At 40.1% G+C, this 22,314-nt stretch overlaps 1 protein-coding gene across 1 annotated transcript in view; it reads left to right on the top strand.

The window, feature by feature from the left end:
• Positions 1–4,171: 4,171 nt before the first annotated feature.
• LOC108047588 overlaps positions 4,172–22,314 on the top strand; it is a 101,215-nt gene continuing 83,072 nt past the window's right edge. The window contains 8 exon segments of the mRNA XM_044460480.1: positions 4,172–6,644; positions 13,691–13,752; positions 18,101–18,373; positions 18,613–18,666; positions 18,849–19,015; positions 19,078–19,354; positions 19,509–22,115; positions 22,201–22,215. Coding sequence (XP_044316415.1) covers positions 4,751–6,644; positions 13,691–13,752; positions 18,101–18,373; positions 18,613–18,666; positions 18,849–19,015; positions 19,078–19,354; positions 19,509–22,115; positions 22,201–22,215 — 5,349 coding nt within the window. The 5' untranslated portion in view covers positions 4,172–4,750.

Raw genomic sequence — 22,314 nt, 5'->3', positions numbered from 1 at the left:
GAGTACTTAGCCAGATGAGTGGAACGGGCAATGAGATCACTCTTTATATTGAAACGCAACGAGTCTGTAGACTGTGCCTTGACTATGGGATTATTCGGAAAAGTTGTTTATAGACAGAAGCACAACGCAGTGCTGTGAATGCCTTTTCATGTTCCAATGGTGATGAGGCCAGGTCCGGTGCTGATGTCACAGTGGAAATGGATTCATTCTTTTATTTATACACTGCATTTGCTCTGTCTGATTTTATTCCCTTTGTCTTGTTAGGCCCCAAAGTTTCCCCCAAATACGAAAATTGGCTGCATCTTGATTCAGTTTTGGGCTAACTTATTTTTAGACGCTTGTTTGGCATGATTTAGGTTTCTCAAGGGATAGGAGACTGGGCTGGCTGTGCTATTTTCGTATAATTTTCTCGCCCTGCTTTCTGGTTTATTTTCAAATTTAGCAGCATATTTCTTTTTCTTTTTAGTTATTTTATTTTTTTTTCTTGGCTTGCTCTACTCGAACTTGTCTTGTCATGGCGAGAAATGCGATTAAAAATAGAGTTTGTAGAGTTTTCTGGGATTTTCAGCTGTTTCGTTTGGCTTCTTGTTTCTAGAATTTGGTTGTACAACATATGGACTCGTTTGTATATTTTCATAATACACGAAAAATTTACAAGAAAAGAAATTAGGGGGATTGTGGCTTTAATTATGAGAAAATCTTTGTATTCCTAAAATGTTTGGGAAAGAATTCAGTTTTACCAAACAAAGTCATATTTATTTATTTAATTTAAACTGAGAATTGTGTAAACATTCAATACCCAAATGGTTTTTCTCCCACAATCAAAATGATTAATTACTCCTAATAAATCTTTTTTACTGTGCTATATAGTCAAGCTGGCAGGTAATATAACCTATTTTTATTTTACATATTTTAGCTTAAATTCATTGGCTAGACTCTACCTTTAGTATAATCCCCAGTCATGTTTTAAGTGTTAACACGTTATTCTATGTGACAGCTTTGATTTAACGATATTATATAATACAACAAATCCCTTGCCATTAAAATCTGAAGGAGGAAAATCTTGAAATTCCACAATTTAATTTTTGATCAAAATGTTTGTTAATTTATTCGTTTCGTTTGCAAATCTATATTTTACAATAAACGTTTTGCTGAACACCCACGCGTCTCCATCAAATGGGAAACATATGAGAAATTTGCATATATTTCGTCGTATACGTAAATGTATAATTGCTATAAATAGGGGATTCTCGAAACTAATTTTATCATTTTTCGCACGTAAAAATCGGGCATGGATGATGATATCTAGACATATGCAAATGCCTCAACTCAGACAAATCAAAATTGTTGACAGTTGCCCAGTTCTCTTTTCTTTGTATTGCTTTTCGACTTTTGCGATTCCTGCCAGTTTCTTATAAGTAAGCGCATTCAAATATTTATGGCTAATAGTTTATATCGTTTACATAGCTTAATTTTTGTGCAAATAAACTATCTTGGCTGATCTTAAAAGGAATTCATAACTCTTTAATTGCCTCTTGAACTGACTAATGCCCCGGAACTGAAAAATATGTATTGGGCTATTTCACCAGATGAATTTTTGTTTAGAGAAGTGATTGTGATGCCTTGAAGTCAATATTTGAAGACCAAGAAGCACCGCTCGTTTGCCTTGCCATTAAACTGAGCTACTTTATGGTTAGGTGTGAAATAAATGGGGAAACATCAAATATACAAATCAACTTTTCGAGAGCGGAAACCGATGTTTATGCGAAATGTTTGCCCAAAAGTCGGTGCTGGAGAGGTTATAAATATAGGAGGTCTATAATTAAACACTGATGTAGATACTTGTGGAACTGGATCATGAGTCTTTATTCAAGGTTACAATTGGCCAAAGGAAACGTGATACAAAATTATTCAAACGAATGTGTTCTCAATAAATTTGGAAATATACAAAAAAAGGATTGATATTTTACTATTGAGTTCTTACAAATTATGTTAGGATTGGGATTTCTCCACTGATCAAAGCTGATAATTAAAGCATCCGTAATAAAACATACTTCCCCTCTTTTTATTTTCCTGTTTTTTTTTAATGGGAATCCATGGTTTACATATCTAAGTTACAACCGAATTACTCATGGCCTCTCAAGTGGCAGCCACTTTTCAATTTTACAACCCGCACAGTGGCTCACACCCAGACGAGCTCGTAAACAAAATTGGGCTGTAAAATAAAATTGAACATGTGAATTCTCTCATGAAGGCGCCACTTTGTAGTGCTTTTGTTGCCACTATTTTGGGGGCCAGCTGCGCCGACCACCAATGTTTACTTTCTAAACATATTCGATTTTTACATGATTTTTCAAGTGGTGGTCGAGTGTGTTTTGGTCATTATAATAGGAATTTAATTAATCATTATTATCATACTACTTTGGGGAAAGTACCATTTCGAGAGCTTCAAAAAAATTTCGTTTTGAGGTTTATTGAAATGATCAGAAAGAGCTGATTCATATAAAAGGATGTGTTCAGAACAACGATCTATAATATCTTTTAAAGATTCTTTTAAAGATTAAATATTTACAGTAGTGCTACGTTCGCTATTAATAATTTTAGGGGCTGTTAAATTGATTGCTTTTGAATTCCTTAATATCCGCCGACCTTTGTCCAGTTTAGAATTAAAAGTTGTCTATGAATAACAAATTAAATTGCGTTGCAAGCAAATTGCTTTAGGCCATTTGAAGTGCAACTTTAGATTTCAGGGCCAACTTCTCGTAGTGACAACAAACATATAGCAATATCAGATGCAATGCAATCACCACACCGTGACGTCATAAATCTAGTCTGGTTTGAAAATACACGGCAAAACTTGTTTATTTCTTTTTCGTGATTATGTAAGCTCCAAACACGAAGAAAAAACATTTGTTTTGGTTTCCATTTATGAATGGCTTTCATTAAGTGCCGCTGTAAGTCGAGCTTTGCCATGCGCTGACCCATATTTTCAATATTCCTCTCAATTGAAGTATTTTTTTTGTAAATGTTTGTAAGCGATCCAACGGGGTTGTTGCTTATAATAATCCATGTGGGCATAAACAACCACCAGCCAAGGGCTGTGTAATTGATATTTTCTCACGCTCCATGATGTCACGCAGTTAAACTAGAGGTGCAAGGTAAAGGTTTACGATTACAGACCAAAGTACTTGCCCATTTGAATGCCACCCATTCATGCAGAAGAGCTGAGCTCTTTAATCTCTCGGAGAGAGCTTACGAGAAATGGGAGAGCTGGGTCTTTCTAAAAGAGACCCGAGAGTAACTGTTAACATACCTCCCCTTATCATTTAAAATATTACCACTGTATAAAATTAAGCTTTTTTTTGCGTCTTTAAAACCTTATTGAATTTTTATGATCTGTTTAAAAATATAAAAATAAAAAAGGTGAGACAAATTAGCTGTTGCTTGTTGGAATTAATGTTTATATATTAAAATGAAGCTGTACATTTTGAGATTTGGTTGCGTGAAATAAAAGTTTATTAACTAAGTATCCGTATAAAATTTGAATAGTTTGACAATAAGCCATTTAAATTTATTGTACTGTTCAAGATAGCTTAGTATCCTTGTTTTAAGCCGAATTTACTTTAAACATTTTTCGTGATTCAGTTGTTCAATTGAGGAAACGGATTGAAAAGGTCATTTGAGCTGTAAAAATTTTGAACTCACAAAAATTTCTTTGCAATTAAAATGTTTTAACCGGAGAAGTAATTGGGGAATGGGAAACCCGCAACGTTGACCTTGTAAAATTACTTGGAACTACAAAGTTTTTCATAGAAAATGTCCTCACCCCCTGGAAAAAAGCCGGCTACAGCGCCACTGACCCTAAATAATAACAAGAGGTCGGTTGAAACTCGGTGAGTACGTGCTGGAGTGGTAAACAACATCCATCAAAAGGCGTACCAAATATTGCGTGTGCTCGCTCTCAGTCCGTTTTTCTCTCTGGGTTTATTTGATTTAGCTCTCCAACGCTCTCCCGATTTGAAAAATACCAACACATTGGGGAGCACAGACTCTGGAAACATGAGCTTTACTACGATTACTATACGCTGAGCTGCCGCTTCTCTCACGATTTTTTTTTGGACTGGACAAGGCGTAGCATATTGAACGTCGTCGGTTTTGGTTTGGGTTCAGTATCGAACCGGCTTTCTACGACAGCGGATTGGAATCGCGGAGCGACAAAGTCGCCGGGCGTTTAGTGATGTGATATAGCCGCCTGCCCACCAGGCTAAACAGAAAAAGTAAAAAAGTATAAAAACCAAAAACCCAATTCTCGAATGAGAATTAAGAGCGATTGTGTGCACAAATACGAATTTTCTTAGCCAACCGCGTGAGATAATCTCAGGTTGGCATTGTGTCTGAAACCCCTAATAAAACCCCAAGTGTTAAATATAATAAAAGAAGAAGAAGCGTGTTTTTGCTTTTAGGCAAATTAAAGTTGAATTACGTGGGCCGAAAGAAAAAAAAATACTGAAGGCCATTCAAGGGTTGTTCAAAGGAAAATTCGGCACTCGGCCTGGTGAAGAAAAGTCACGGTGTGTGTGTGCGTTGCGTGAGAAAAATCAATTCTGCATTGGTGGAAAACCGGAGGAGAGGAGGAGTGGGGAAAGAAACGAAAGGACAAACCTAAAGGCTGGTTTTTTCGGGCTGCGAAAAACTCGTAACCGATGACAATTTGGCTTGACGAGGGTCTATTAGCGAAATCAATGCCATTATGGCTGATAACGGAGGGCCAGGATCCAAGCACAAGGATCCAACAACCATAGATGCCGGCGGGGGAGTAGGTGGAATCGGAACAGGAGCAGGAGCAGGCGATGACGTGCCTCCAGTCCCAGCTGTTCGCCGGCGTCGCGCGCATGAGCAGAAATCCTCGAGAGAGCATGTGGAGAAAGAGGAGGTGCATGGTGGAGAGAGCCAACAGCTGGAGACGTCGACGGTGACGAGGACCTATATGAAGACCATCACCACCTCCCTGACCACCTCGAGCAGCTCCAATGTGGAGGAGTTTGTCCTGGTGGAGCCAGCAGCTCCATCGCCGAATCAACAGAGATTGCGTCAGAAGGTGGCCCAGTATGAAAAGGTCTGGTCGGATGGCTCTAATCCCGCGAAGCGACCCGCTGACCAGAGCTCCGATGAGCTGCGACTGGCCGACGACCAGGATGAGTACGATGCCGAGAATCCCTTCGAGATAGATGTCCATGAGATTGAGCGGAGACTGCGCCAGGAGCGGCAGCGCGGCCTGGCCGAGGCGGAGGCAGCCAAGCTGGCCTTCCAGCAGGTTCAACTGCGGCACACAACCCCGCCGCGCCGCGTGGAGGTCACCAGTGACCAGGTGGCAAGTCCCTTCAACGTCACCCTTCGCACCACCAGTCGCATGAGTCCCGGTGCCGAGCTAGGCAATGTGGAGGAGCATCTCGCCCCGTTTAATGTGACCCTAAGGACCACTCGAAGAAGCAAGAGGAAGGAGATTAAGGAACTGGAAAGCTTCCTGGAAGGAGAACGTACCGTGCGGGAGGTTCCATCTGCGGATGGAGTCAGGACCATCATAACCTCCTCGATGACCAGCGATGGCGGCTATGCCGAGGAGAAGATCTATCGCCATGGCGAGGGCTATGTCTCGCCCAGGGATTCACCGTCCTGGTCGCGTTCCAGTTACTCCAGTGAGCGATCCAGTGTGACGCCGCCGAGGAGCGTGGATTTAACCGCCGGCGGACGAAGGATTCTGATCAAACTGGAGCAGGAAAGTGAACTAATCGAGGCGGACAGCCAACTGAGGGACGAAACCGACTCGTTTGGTCGGCAGGAAGTGGCCATGGCAACCGGCAACATTGACATTACCGTCGGCGGTAGCAACCCCCGCCGGCGTTTGTACCAGCAAACAACTGTCCAGGTGGGTGGCGGCAACACCCCCGACGAGCAAACACCCCAAAGGACGAGGCCCAGGGACCTGCCGTTGGGCAGCACCACCGGCACCAGCACCAGCACCACAAAGACAATGCTAACATCCACGCCAATTGGCACGAAGGAGCAACCGCAAGCGGGTCCGAAAACTCTAGTTAGTCCAGCTGCAACGTGCCAATTGCGTGGTTCTTCGACGGAAGAGCCCCGGAAAATTGTAAGCCACAAAACGATAACCAGCACAACGACCAAGTCCACTTCATCCTCCTCGTCCTCGTCCACGTCGCGCAAATTAATCGAATCGTCGCCGGTCGTCGGGAATATCTCGCTAACACGTACGGAAAAGTTCAACGCCGGTGACAACGATATCGACATTGATAACGATTCGGACACGGAGGGCAGACCGGCCAGTAGTATAGTGATTGTGTCCACCCCCACGCGACCCACCACACCGGCATCCGCGTCCGCATCCGCATCCGCATCCGCAACCCCATCCGCATCCGTATCCGTGTCAGCTGCCCACGCCCTCAGTGGCATCGGCACTTTCAGCAAGAGTCTGCGCCAGGATTATCAGACTCTGGCAACGCAAAGTGGCCGCAGCAACGAATCCCCCAGCGACCAGGAATACCAGGAGTTCCAGTCCACCATGGCGTCCATTAACTACGCCCGCAGCAATTCCCAGTACGACAGCCATATCAAGGAGAAACGAGGTAAAAATCGGGAGTTATATGGATAGGATATCTCGGTAGATTGGGAAAAGATCAGTTTAGGGATGTTTAGATGTTTCAAGTTGTGTAAAAAGTATGTTAGTGACCTTTGAAAAAGTTTAGTCGTGACTAATGATTGTAAAACATAAGCGTTAACCGATTTAAATAAGAAATTTGATTTGAATTTTATTTTTTGTAACCCCGGCTTTTAATAACATTAATAGGAATGAAAAGGAAGCTTGGTTATTGGAGTAGTGATACTCTTAAAAATAATCTAGCTATTTTAGAATAAATTGATTGCAAGAATCGTAGTCCACATTCCTTATCTTCACAATTTCTCCAAGGTACTCCCCCATTTAGCCTGTTTTGAGCTAGATCTTATCTCTACCAACTTTATACCCCCTCCAAAGATAAGGGAAATTGCAATGTTCAGTTATTTTGCTTGTTTCCCTTTTAGCAACCGATACATCTATATAAGGCAAAGGTATTTAGAAGATCCCCTATAGATTGTCAAGGTCAGTCGGCGGTACTTTGTGGTTACATTTAAACAGAGACACATTTGTATGCTTAATTAATTATTACACAAAAACAATCGATAAAAGCAAAACTGCCAAAATGACATCACCCATCGCCTCTAGACGTAGAAATTCGAACTTTAACTTGTTTTTGCTGACTGTTTATTGTTGCTGTCGTTATAAGTCAGTCGGTCGGTTGGTCGCGCCCCGAACTTCTAACTGGCGATTTATATTATTTATATACTGGCGCACAGTGCGTTTGTTATGTATTCGCCGCATCGGCTGTTGGCAAGCAATTTGTTACCTCTTTCCTTGGGTCGAAAAGAATTTATTGGCAGCGAAAAGCACTCGAACTGAACTACCCCCAGTACAGGTTGATGGGGTTGGATTGTTGTCTATTATGTGACCTCCTCGGCTGTTATTATGTTAAGCACAACAACCAATTAAGTGTCTGGCAGGCTGTCTGTCTGTCCCTCCTCAAAATGCTGATCTGAGTGGATCGAACAGTCTGTCCCCCGAATGACTAGCGCAATTTTTGGGCCGCACTTGCCGATGGTACATACTTATCTACACATTGTACTATATGCAAATAGTTTCAGACACACATTTGTATCTTTAGATACGCCATTGCGACCATTTTGTGTGCATTATCTTTAATATATGCTGATTATTGGGGAAAGGTGCTATACGCACGAAATATATTCAATGGGAATTGATTTTCATGTTTGTCATTTCGGTTGCTGAGAGGGTTTTGTGGTTGCGATAAGGTCGGACAATGATGAATACGATTAAGGGATCATTGTATTTTTTTGAAAAGGTCAAGTGCAGCAATTACGATAACAAATTGAATTGTCGTTCATAATTTGAATCATTTTTTTGTTGATGTCGCAAATTAATTACTTATAATTAATTACACTGAGTAAAGGCAGCTTTTACTTTTTGTATTTTTTCCATATTGTGTAGTAATTACAATTTTTGGAAACTTGAATGAACTTTGAATGCTTTTTTTGCTAACAAGCTCTAGGTTGTACCTTTTGCAGGGTATCCCAAAAACCTAACATACTCCTTTAGTCATTAGATGTCTTCATATGACAATAAGTAAGCATAAATCAAGTTTGCGTGAGTTAAGGTATTATATTTCCTCTTCTCGGATCATCGTCAATGTCAGCATAACGGCTCGCTGTCAAATATTTTGATGTTGCGTGTTTCAACAAACTTTTCGACTGCCTCGATAAATTTGTTTGACAAAGCAGCAACATTTGCCCCAAATGTGCGCCATATAACTATATTGGCAGGCCCTGGGCACACATAACATCATATAAAGCGACATGGGGACAGCACTTATAAATTTATAAACCAGCAAAAGTACGTCAAGCGTTCACTAATTGATGACAGTCACATGCATATAGTATAGTAAACTATTGATTGGTGGCTTTTGACTTGGTTTCAATATATGTCCTCACTTTCCCAGCAATTATCATTAATGCCATTTTAATAGGTGCGCAAAAAACGGATGAAAAAACCAAACTCTTTCAATATTTATGATATATCTTGCGGTATATCAGCTATTGAGACGCATCAAGCCACATTTCAAAGCCGAATTTGACTGTGAATATGAATTATGAGAGATATTCAATGCTCGGATCAATGAAAACGAAAATGTTTTCAAAACAAAGTGGCATCTAGCGTTATCTCAGGCGATCTGGCTGATGAGTCCGTCATTGTAAGCAATCCACACAAACGGAACAATCCCAGCAGCAGCCGTACAACTGAGATCATCGGCGAGTTGTTTATTGATTCTGGTATAGTCGTTGTTGCTGACACTATCTGTCAGTTCTAATATTTATAGGGCATGTAGTTTAGCGGCTTTTAATTGATGCCTAAAATGCGGTTCAGAGAAGTTGAAATTTGAGCTGAGGTTTGTAAATTAAGAAGCGAATCAAGTTTATATATATAAAGCCTAACTTGAAGTACCCGCAAACTGCCACTCAGATACAAAGTTTGCTCTTAACCCATAAAGTATTGCCGTTTTTTGATGTGGGAGATTCCTCTCCATATGTTGCTCATGTGGAAAGGAAAATAAAAAATTTTAATTTCGTGGCTCACTCCTCCTCAATTTTTAGTTCTGCTCGTGGGCAGATCTTTTGAAGATCTCTTCTAGAGCTTATTTTCCTTTTTTCGTCAGGGCAAACAAATTATCTTTTTAAATTTTGTTGCCTTTTTTATTTTCTTTACCTTCTAGGTGCTCAATCATTAGGTTTTGAGTTTTGACCATCGGTATCTGTTGGTTTAGTGAACAGTATTAATGACATAAATAAATAAACATACGTACGCCATTTGATTTCGATAAACATACAAAGCACATATACTTACTAATGACGCAATCCCACCACTTGACTCTGCTTATTTGCATCTAATATTTTCGAGTAGCTGTGAAAAACTGTTTATCGGATGGGGGGTGGATAGTGGGAGGGGCTACCTGTCGAAGGCAATGGAGCGTAAAGTTAAGTAATGCCATTTATAAGACTCTTCAACATGTTGGCTACAGGCAATTTATGCGGGCTTTTCTGACATATTTGCTGCTCACTTGTCGCCGCAGGTGACAACGACAAGTGCAACTCGACACACCTCACTGGCTCTTTGCTATTGTGTTGAAATTTAAATTTAAACGAAATTTAAACAGTTGATATAATAATTATATAGCAGCCTATGCTGTAGTGATCATCACATGGTTGATTGCCTTTATGGAAGGTCAACATATTGACTAGTTTTGTTTATTAAAATACGAAAAAGCCTTATCAAATCGCCCGAACTTTGGAATGTTGTCAAATTAGTCTGAGACAGTTTAAGTTTAGATAATATATAGTTTTTTAATTTGAACTTTTTTTTGTGGAAGAATGCGCGATAGCAATGGCATTTCCGAAAAGATAAAGGTTTTAAAGAGCAAAAAGTTTTGGAAGAAAACCTACATGATAGTGTAGCTTTATGTATATTATCCAATAGGTCGTACCCCACATAATTAGGCAAATAAACATTACGTTTTGTATTACGGAAATCCCCCTGCTGTACAACCGCGAACATTTGATTCGACGCACTTCCGTTGAATAGCCAAACATATGCTCTATATCGTCTGCATTCAAACACACTCCCCTTAAACGATTCGATTGGCTTTTGTTTATGCAAATGTAGAGGAAGGTTTCTTTGTGTATTTGATGTTTTTTTTTTCCTTTGGGTGGAAAGCCCAAACAATTAGCTATGCGTGAAAGTAAATAAACTATTTTTACCGAACACTTCTTTTTTGTTCTCTCACTGAAACGGTGGGCTTCTTTTCTATTTATGTATAGTAACTAGGCCAACTCAGACAGTCGGGCGACTGAAGCTGAACAGATAGCAAACTGACTGCCCTTTCAGTACTCGACTTTTTTGTTAGCATTTTCAGTAATTGGTAATTATTTTTAACGTAGAGAAAAGCTCATAGGTTTCATTCATAAAACCGTAAAAGCTATTTCTAAGAACTATTTTTCACAAGTTCTTTTTTTTCCACTTGACTTTAGTCTCGCTCATTAAACAGTAAAAATAGCGAAATAAACATAAATAACAATCAACCGACTTATCATAATAATCACCATCATTAACTCACTGACTGACTGACTGAACCATTCATAAGATGAAGTAAAAAAGAACCGACAGCCGAAACAGTCAAAGGAGGAAAAAATAATTTACCGCTGTTGAAATTCTTTGTTTTCATCTTTGAAGAATCTATAATGAGTAATTCCCCCAGGGATCTTGTAGCCATTTCATACATCATTATTGAAATGGAAATTGAAATTAACGAACCTCAAAAGTCATTCAACTTGAACTTTACTCCCTGGCCTGAATTTGCCCCTTGTTAATTGTTGTACGCATGATGCGGTGTAAAAACCAAACATGTTTCTGAATGCTTTTACTTTTGATATTGGTGTTCGATTTTGTCTACAATTTTTGTGAGGGCCTCTGTATCTATAATAATTGATTGACTAAATCACTCAAAGTTAAAATATTGTAATTGACTTTGACTTTTATTGGAGCCCATGCGTAAAAGATCTGATTCTTGTTGAACTATTTATTCTTGGAAATCAGGAATATTTACCTATAGATAAACGCATTTGAAAACGCATTCGAATATTTGTGATTTTATTTTGGACGATTGATAATAAATATTACACAATGTTTGATTACCTTTACTCGCCACATAGTTATAGTTCTTATCAGACTCCTCAACTTCAAGTGCATTTTGCTATCATGCAATAATTGGCAAATATATTTGCTGATTAGAAAGTTTCTGTATAGAAAAAACAATTTACAAAAATTCACTTGATTTATGGCATACTAAAATGCTAACTAATCAACATGTGTCAGGCCATAACGTTTATTTTTGGTCAGGCCAAAACCAAAATACTACAAACATAGGCAACTCGTTTTATAAAGAAAATTTATACAGTTTGCCAAATGCGGTAGTTCAGTTAATATATACGCAAAGCTTTTAAGATTTGTTACCAAAAATATCAGGTTTACTTCAAACGAGTCTCTGAAGAAGCGTCTTTTTGACCAAAACAACTTAATTGTTTGCGAATGACAAACTTTTTGCAAATTAAAATAAATAAAAGTTTCTAGAAGCGAAATCATTTTGTAATTTTATCTTTTATTATAATATAAATTTCTAATTCGTGATCAAACGAGTTATTTTATGTTTTCCAAATTAAGAACATATATTAATATTGTGTGTACCTTAACGTAACAGGTTTATATAAAAGTTGATAAAAAATCAGGTTATTGTCAAATAAATTTAAAGCTAAAATAAATTTCGCTCTCTAAACACATACTTTAAACAAGGTTACCATAACGTAAAGGCAGGAAAACGTTAATTCAAATATATATATTGCTTATAAACTTATTCTTAAACATTTGTAAAATTTCTTTGGTCGGCAAGGGGTATAAATGCCACATTTGTGTTAATTTATTATGGGATCTGCTGCATCGAATTTTTACAAGCCATTAGAGCATTTTAAAGTGTCCGAAAGAACCATAAAAATGGCCATTAGATTTGACTTGATATTTTACCTTGCGTCAAGTTCACCTAATTGCATAAATTTGTGGGTTTCGCAGTCCCCGAATGTTGGCAATATTATTTATTTCATTTTAGAAAGATTAATATATATACACGACATTCGGTTGCTTTGCAAATTGCGCAACCTTGAACTAATTTCTATTTAAATACTCTTTTGTCAACATTTCAAAAATTGCGTCACTCAACTGGCAATAAGTGAATGAATATTTCAAATCTAAAGAAATGGAAAATATAAGAGACAAGTTGAGGGGATGATTTGAAATTAATTATTACAACTTGTGTGTTTTTACTTTGTAAATTGTTTTGATAATTGGCTGTGCATTTGACACATTCATGGCTACGTCGATTTATTTTATGTAATAATTCTTATTCCAAGCATTCTTCGTGTCTAACTGTAGAAATTTTCCATTTTCGAAAAAATAGTATTTCTTATTTATTACGGGAAATCTATTTTCGTTTCATGTTGCTGGCATGCGTTTGGCCAACTGCCAGGAAGCGAATAGACCACGCACTGGGCCAAGTCTTGGAGCTCAGTTCCCCATGGGCTGGATTCCGTCTGAGGGGAGGGGGGATTATGGCCAGACAGCTGCTAGCTGCCATTTTCATTTCCATTTCCACTGCACTTTTCCATAATGACTCTGCTTAATGCGTTGCTTTTTCGATCTCTTCTGTATATTTTGATAATTGTTTACAAATTGATGTTTTTAACGCTTTGTTTATTATTTCAATTTATCGGCCAAAGAATTAAATTGAGGTAATTAAGGCACACAAAAAATGAAAGAAATGAGTAAATATTTGGCTTGCCCAATCGTAGAATTCATGTTTACAAATTGCGGTCTACCTTTTTTGACGCAAAGAAAGGGTCAACGAATTTTGGAATATTTTGCGGGCATTTTATGGGTCGGTCTGGGACTTTAACGTTAATATTTATATGATTCATCAGAAAAGTTCTTATAACGTAAACATTAAAAAAAAAATAAAAGAGATTTTCCGGTAAGATTTTTCAAAGGGATCAATGGATGCTATATAAAATAAAACAAATCAAATACCTACTACATTTTTTAATTTACCTAAATTTATTAAGGAAACTTTTTGCGATAATATCGCGAACGTAAACATGATGTCATCGTCTTAATTTCGTTAATAATAGCTAGCTTAACTGATAATTCCATTTAAACAAACATCAGTTGTAGGAGCAGGTAAAACCGAAATGAAAACGAAAAACCTGTATTTACCCTGTGCATACCAAGAAATGTATCTTATCGGTTGGGCTCAGTATCTTTGGTAGTATCGTCATGTCTGCGATTCGCCTTTTATGTCTCGGCCGTCTCGACTGCCGACACTTGTCCAACATTTAATTGCAAATGTACGAAATGTATTCCTCATTTACTGACATTTACCTTTTTCTCTTTATTTTTCATTTTCAGAGGAGCAAGAACGTGTGCAGAAGAAGACATTCACTAATTGGATTAATTCATACCTATTGAAGGTGAGTTTGTCTTGTCTATCCGCGAAACGTCTCAATCGATCCGCCTTTCGTCTTGAGAGTGCCAATGAATTTTGTCTACACCAAGTGGCATTGGAATTTGCATATAGATTTGCATGTGATAAACCAAGCGTGAGAGGCTTTTTTGCCTGCCAAAAAAACTGAACAAAACTAACCCACAACAAAATGGGTCAAGGGGCGTGACACGTCCATCACTCTAAATACAAAATCATAAATTAAGCGTGATAAGTGCGTTTAAGCTTTTATTTGTCGAGTAATTATGATGGAATAATAAGCGAAAAATGGTTGTTTAGAGAGATATCAGATTCATGAATCCATGAAATTTGAAGGTTGTTTTTGGGTTTGTCATTGTCAGCGAAAAGTGAAAAGATTTTGGGAGCTTTGAACCTTAAATTTAAGATTTTTTAAAATAATATTCAATGCGTGTTGAAGTTATAGGAATAGCTATAAAAATACTGTATTCGGCCCCTTTTCACTCGATTTTGTTTGTATTATAATTATGTCTTCTCCCAGAACTACAATTTTAACGTAGACAAATTCAATAGAATTCTTTTCAAATATTTATTTAGCTTCTGTGTTTTTGATCTTTTATGATTACCATATAGGCGCGCAGAAATGTACAAAGCCCACCACTTCCCTCATTAGCATATGTGTGTGCAAATATGTACATACCTCCAGGTTCTGCACAAACATTTGTCATGTCTGAGCATATTCGAGTCACTCTTCTTTGCTGGATAGCTTCCAAGAAAATTGTGTAAGTACACGCACCCAGCTTCTACCAATGCGAGATATTCCTCAAAGCATTTGGCTAGGTGCTCTCCATCTTTATCCACTTCAGCCTTTTAACAATGCAAAAAAGATTGAAAGAAAAGTGGTTGAAAGAAATCCAAAGAGAGGCAGAAGTTGACGGCTGTCTAACCGAAGTTGCCTGAAAGCGAACAACCAGAGAGTTGCATTAATGCCAAACGTATCGCTCAGATAGTTCCGTTTCAGGCGGGGATCGGCTGGTGGCTTCAATTGCATTGCCATTAACCCGCAAGAAACCCACGCGACGCCTACTGACTTACTTTCTTGCCCCGAACGGAGGTGATTTAATGCACTTTTCAGACTTTTCAGACTGCTCAGATTGAGTGAGCCATGTTTCGTTTGGTGTCTCTAATGTGTTATCTTTTAATACCAACGGCAATCTGCAGACATGAGCCGGCATTTTTTTCCTGCCCACGCTACTGTAGTCAAAAAATTAGTAGTTATTTTAAAATTTATAATTTGAAACCATTTTGAATATTCTGTATAAAAAAAAGTGATATTAAAAATAATGGTAATTTTTGAGTATTTTTCTAATAACTAATTGGAATAAAAGATTTGATATTATCATACACAACAATCATTAACGTTACTACAAAATGGACATGAGTCTGAATAAGTTCTCATTTAAATACTTCTTAAATGAATGTCAGAAATCATTTAAATACTTTTAAATAAATATTGTTAAAGTATTTTTATAAGAAAAATCTATTTAAATTAAGTATAGCACTGTCAGTATTAGTTTGCCCCCTGTTGTATACGAATGCTTGTACGAAAAACTGTTGCCGGCCGGCCGGCAATTACTCCAATACAATCCAATCCGGGCAGCCATTGAAAACCAGTTCCTCGACTCAAAAACTCAGAGACTGCAGCTCGATAAGGCTGCCAGTCGGATCCATGGCAAATAAAAGGAGCAGCAGACATGCAAGGCTCTCCGAATTGATTTCCAGAATGCGTGGGCTCGGCTTCCCTGATTGAAGTCATATTTCAGTCGTCCAAGGAGCCGGAGATGCAACATCTACATCGGGTTATGCAACAATATGCAAATGAGTCACTTAATGTGCATAATGACTGGGCAAATTGCGTTTGCTGTCGGTGCCTTTGCAATTGCACAACGATTGGTTGACACGTTTCACTCCTAGCAATAAATAAAATGGCAAGAAATATATTACTGTTGCTTTTACTAATAAAAAGTGATTTATTTAATTTGTGTTCACCTATTGAGGCTTCGTTAGACTTGTCAATTAGCAGGCATCTTTCGTTTTCCATATTGTATCCAGCAGATACACACTCGACATGACAAGTAAAAAGTTTGATGGGGGAGCTCAACAAAATTTGAACTGATGTTTGTTTTATTTCAAGCTCAGTTCAAGGTGAACGGGGTTTTTATTTCGTTTCGTTGGCGACCCAAAAACCCGCTCTGGACGCTCGCTTTTCATGGAATTTGATTAAAATTTATGAATTAATTTATACGCTTGAACCAGCATGGTGGGTCGCAGTGACAAAGCTCGCTGGATGTTCAATTTTTTAGTCACCGTCCCCATATGCCCAGTTCTCCACACCCGTTGGCATTCGTTTCTTTATGACATAATTGATGGCAACGCCCCGGCACGAGTCGTGCCCCCATCGCAACTCCCGCATGGGAATCCATTTCACGGAGTTCGCATAAAACCAAAGTGAAAGGATCAAGCTATTAGAGGTGATTAAATTAGAAAGGATTCCATGGCGGGAAAGTGGGTTACGAACGCTGGGGTAGAAACATTTGTCAGGTGCTCATCTAATTGTGTTGGACAGGCGACAAGTGAAAAGATTAGAAAAGATTTACCATCCTCTTGGCACTGAATCACTCAGAGTCACGGATTATGGTTATGACTGACTGCTTTGAAATGTACGATAAATAACTTTACACTAGAAAACAGTTTCTGGGGTTTTTAAAAATGTTAAGGGGTTTCAGATTTAAATTTTATATAAAGTATGTAAACTAAAAGGATTTTGTACTGGAGATAGAATAAAACGTTTGAATAACTATAATATCAAACTTAGCTGTAGGCCACACGAAACTGACACTAAATATTCCATCAATTGAACCACATAAATACCTGCACCACCCTCTAGATTTGAGAGAACATTTTTAAGCACTTAAACACTGTACTCACCCACCTACTTATCAATTTAATTTAAGGTAATTATAATGGTGGGCGGTTTGATCAAGGCAAGGTAGTCATTTTGCGATTAGCTAGTAAGACTCATCCGCAATGTCATGTTCTAGGTATATTAAGTACCTCTGAGGCGCCCAGGCAATGGCTGTAATGACATATGTTGGCCCGAAATAAACAGCGGAAAGACAAAAAAAAACTTACATATAAAAACGCCATGACACCATAAATTCCGGAACTAAATGGAAAAAAAGAGGCGTACCTAGTGGAACAGGAAACGGAAGTATTGAAATTGATTTCGCTATGTCTGTTCTGAAGGAGAATTCACACAAAAATGAAAAGTTTTTGCTGGAAAAACTTTTACCAAGCATTGTCATTGTCTTTTGCATGTTCGCAACAGTTGAATAAAGTTTTGCAGAAACTATTTACCCACAAGAAAGCTCAATTAAATGCTACACTCAATTACAATGAATTTTCCTCGCTTTGTACGGTTGTTTGTTTGTTTGTTAGCTTTGTTTGTTTTTGGTGCCACTTCCGTTGCTGCGGCCTTAATGGCATTACCTTAAAAATTGTAATCTTTTGCGGTGAATTCAAGTTAAATGGCTGCTCGTGCCATTTGCCAATTTGTCTTGGCTCGCACTGAAGTATCACAGCAAATTATCGCTATGGCAAACAGCAATTTAAACTATTTTAATTGATTTAATGCGCCTTAATGTTGAACGATTCCGTGAGCTGCATTTGATTGATTAACCAAAAATAAACTTATGCAAAACCTGAACGACCGTATAAAAATTTACCAAAGACGAACCATTAAATCTGTTCATTGCACCTCATTAAGTGTGTTTATTTGCTTGGCTATGAGTGCATAACGCGTTCATAGTGGCATAATAGTGAACATAATATAGTCATGAAAGTGCTATTAAAAAGTACACCAGAAGGCACTTGAAGGCAATGGCCGGTTACTTGGCCCTACTTAAGTGAGAGCTCGTAAAATGGATTAAATTTAATGAATTAAATGGGGAAATTTTGATTAGAGATTAAATATTATTTTCCACGCATTTTTACTTTAAAGGTGGTGTTACATAGATTAGATTATGATTAAAAACTCAGACTATTTTTTAAACAGCGCCAAAGCTTTTCTTTTACCAACACTAAAATGTTCTTAAACTGTAGGTACTTTTAGGAAATCTTATTTACTTATGTGTAAACTTCGAATACATAGATTGTTTAGTGAAAATTGTTAATAATAATATCTTCTTAATTAAATTATGTTTGTGTTTATTTTTAAATCTAAAACATGTTCCCTTAATGACGTTTCCTTAGCCACCATATTATCACCACTAATTCCTTAATTTGCTTTCCCATTTCAGCGTGTTCCACCGCTTCGTATAGATGATTTAATCAATGATTTACGCGATGGTACCAAACTAATTGCATTGCTCGAAGTTCTGTCCGGCGAACGTCTGCCCGTGGAGAAGGGCCGCGTTCTGAGACGTCCTCATTTCCTCAGCAATGCCAACACGGCATTACAATTTTTGGCCAGCAAACGGATCAAGTTGGTCAATATCAATCCCGCAGATCTGGTGGACGGGAGACCACCAGTTGTGTTGGGTTTGATATGGACGATCATCTTGTACTTCCAGGTAAGCATGCTTATATATTTAATCTTACCCAAAACACACCGAGTGCACCAGTTCACGAATTGAGAGCACCACCAACAAATTGGTTGCTAGTTGTACACCTTCTCACGAGGCTACCACCAGTAGAGATGTACACTTGAAGTCCAAACCCCACAAATTTTGAAACTTTGAACGTAATTAACCCTATGAACCTTCTTTTTCTATATACTTTATTGATATCATAATCTTTAAACGTACACAAGCTTCGTAAAAAGAGGCGGAAAAACTTAGTAGTAGTTATAAATTATGCGCCACAGGTGGGTCCAAGTCGAACGTAATTGTTGTTTTGTCGTGTGTACCTCATATTTTTTGGGTAGAAAATCGTTTTTAGTTGGTAGCCAAACCTTTTAAGGCACTTCCATATCTTAAGTTCAACCATTACATTACAATTGCATGCGGGAAGTATTGAATTTGTATTAATTCAATTATGTATTCATAGATCGAGGAGAACAGCCGCAACCTAGAGTATTTGGGTCATGGTATTGGCGGTTCGGTTAGTTCCCTCGACAGTGTTGGCAACCAAAAGCACGGCGATCTAAAGGCTGAGAAATGGAAGCAGGGTGCCAGGAAGACCCTGCTCAACTGGGTGACCAATGCCTTGCCAAAGTGAGTCCCTCAATATTTTGGCTTTATTTATGACAATTAATTTGCGAATCCCAATCCCACAGAGACAGTGGTGTGGAGGTGAAGGATTTCGGAGCCAGCTGGAGAGATGGCGTCGCTTTCCTCGCCCTTATCGATGCCATCAAGGCGAACCTGGTCAACTTGGCTGATCTGAAGAAGACCAGCAACCGTCAGCGCTTGGAGACTGCTTTCGATGTGGCCGAAAGCAAGTTGGGCATTGCCAAACTCCTGGACGCTGAGGATGTGGACGTACCCAAGCCGGATGAGAAGAGTATCATGACATATGTGGCGCAATTTTTGCACAAGTATCCTGAACCAAAGGTGAGTCTAAGTCACATGGAAATATTTTAACAAATAATGGAATTGGTTAAAGTCAAAAACATGAACCAATAGGAACCCATTATTCCTCAAAATTGTAGATAACTTAAAAAAGTACATAACATTTCGCTTTACTGACCATATTTATATTTTTTAGGGTGCTTCACGCGACCAATCGCATGTGCAGCAGGAAGCGGACGAACTGCGTCGCTTCCTGGTGGAGAAGACAACCGAGTACGAGCCCATGGTCATGATGAGCTCGTTCCCACGCGATTTTAGTGAATACTTACTGGCACGTTCGGAAGTCGATGCCCATCTGGCGGCATACAACCGCCTGAAACAGCTCATCGAGAGCCAGAGCGGATTCCTGCAGGTCTCCCGCCAATCTTGGGAGGAGATCAACGAGCTGTGGCAGCGCCTCCAGTACCAGATGATGTACTGGCTCTGGCTGCTGGACTCTGAGCTGCCCGGCGACTTTGGCACCGTTGGCAAATGGTTAGCCGAAGCAGAGAAACTACTAATGGACAATGATATACCCAATGCAATGAACGAGGAGACGGCCGCTGTGATCAGCAGGAAGCTGGAGGAGCACAAGCTCTTTTTTGCCGATCTGCCTCGCATTGTGGCCATGTTTGAGAATGCCAAGCGGTCACCGCTGGCCCAGCAGATTCCCCTGGAGCAGTTGCGCAACATGGAACGACGCCTTCAGGAAGTCGGACCGAAGGCAGCGGAGCGCAGGATTCGTTTGAAGTTCCTGGAGCACAAGTGCTGTCTGATCGCCTTCTTAAATCTTGTGGAGAACAAGATGCGCGGCTGGACTGGAAAGTACGGGCACGAGGAGAAGGTGGCCCAACAGCTGGAGCAGTACAAGAACTTTGTGTCGCGCAACAAGATCTTCCAGGAGTTCCAGAAAGCCTTTGTCGATATGCAACAGGTGGTGGATGAGTACAAGCGTGAGGGCAATGTGCCGCGCAAGGAGATTAACGAGATCGATCGCTTTATGTTCGAAACCGAGGAACGCTGGAAGCGTGTTTCCATGGAACTCAAGTGCTGCCAGAATTCCTTGGAGGAAGTGGTCAACTGCTGGCGCAGCTGGAACCAATTGGCCCCCACTTGTGAGGAGTGGTTGCTGCTGGCCGAACAGAAGGTGAACCAGAGCGAGGATGAGCGTCTGGACTTTTTCCAGGATATACCCGTGTGGAAGGACAAGTTTGATGCCCTTGCCAATTCGGCTAACTACTTGATTGCCTCCTGTGAGGAGCCCATTGCCCAGCAGTTGCGTCAACGACATGGAGCTCTTTCCGAGCGATTTGAGCGTTTGTTTGCCAACACCAAGCAGTACATGCATGCTGGAGACATTATCCGTTCCCGGCAGGAATACAAGTCGGGCATAGAACAGCTTTCCCGATGGCTGCGAGGTGCAGAGAGCGTTTTGGACCAGCGGCAAGTTCTTGGCAACAGTGAACAAATTAAGCAGTACGGCCAGCAGTTGCAGCAATTGGCCAGCGAAATCGATGACAACGAGGAACTGTTCAAGACCATCAGCAGAAACTTCCAGTCCCTGATACAAGATCTTTCCCGCGACGAGGTGGACAAGATGATGAAGCTTCTCAAGCAAGAGAAGGAATCGCTGGTGCGCATACGTGCCCAGTTGCCGGCCAAGCTGCATCTCTTCCACCAACTTCAGATTCAACAGGAATCTCTGGAGGCTGGACAAAAGGAAATCCATCAGTGGTTGAGTGAGGCTGAACAGCTTCTGGGAACCCATAACCTTTCTGGAGGCCGTGATGCCATCAATGAGCAACTCCAGAAACACAAGACCTATTTCTCGCGCACCGTCTACTATCGTTCCATGCTGGAGAGCAAGAACAAGGTGTTCCAAAACCTTCTGAAGGCCGTGTCTTCGGACGACAAGATCGACACTGCTCCTGCTTCGCAGCAAATGCAACAGCTGAACGAACGCTTCAACTATGTGATCCAGAATGCCCAGCAGTGGGAGCAGCGCTTGGACTCGGCAGCTGGTGGATGGATCAACTTCAAGGACAACGAACGTGTGGTCAGCGAGTGGCTCACGCAGGCGGAGTCCATGCTGGTGGAGAAGCACATCGAATCGAAGACCACAATCGAGACGCAGAAATACTTCTTTGAGCAGGTCAACGATCGCTGGATGAACGATCTGGTGCAGTCGGCCCAACAACTTCTGACCACTTTGCCCGCCCAGGAGCAACCTGCAGTGGTTCAGAGCGTGGAGCAGTTGCAATCCCGCTGGAAGAATGTGCTATCCCAGGCTCCATTGCACTTGCTGAAACTGGAGTTTAGACTGGACGAAAATGCCTTCTATCAATCTCTGAAGGATGTGGAGAAGGAGTTGCAGCTGGAGCAGCAGGCTCTCAATCGCAACGAGGATGTGGACTCCATTCTGCAGCGCAACCAGCAGTTCCTCCTCCAACAGGATGTGGTTCCCCGCCTGGAGCGTTGCCTTCAAAACATGCAACGATTGGCTCATGCCCACAGGCAACAACAGCCCGGTGACATTAGTCTGGATCAGGCCTACGACAATGCCAAGTCCCAGTGGCAACTGTTGTCCAACAAACTGGGTGACATGCGTCAGACTCTCCAGCAAATCCCAGCCCAATGGCAGGGATATCATCTGAAATTCAACGACATGGTCGATTGGATGAACGGTGTGGATCAGAGTCTGAAGAACATCGTCAATGAAGTTAATACCATGGAGGAATTCGAGAAGGAGAAGGTTGTCTTCCAGGTGAGTTAAACAAACATATGTTTTCACCTTTCCATTTCGCTCATCCCTAAATAATCTTCTCATTACCTATCACGCATGCATTAAGCTGAGGGAGCTAGTGGTAACTAATCTGCTTTTATATAGAATCAAATATCTAATACCGCTGTGATGCCAACTGCTTTTCTTAAATTAACATTTAATTATAATAACAGAATGAGCA

Source organism: Drosophila rhopaloa, unplaced genomic scaffold (genome assembly GCF_018152115.1).
Source record: "Drosophila rhopaloa isolate 14029-0021.01 unplaced genomic scaffold, ASM1815211v1 contig_2, whole genome shotgun sequence".
Taxonomy (NCBI): Eukaryota; Metazoa; Arthropoda; class Insecta; order Diptera; family Drosophilidae; genus Drosophila; species Drosophila rhopaloa.
This window is presented reverse-complemented; position numbering and strand designations above follow the sequence as displayed.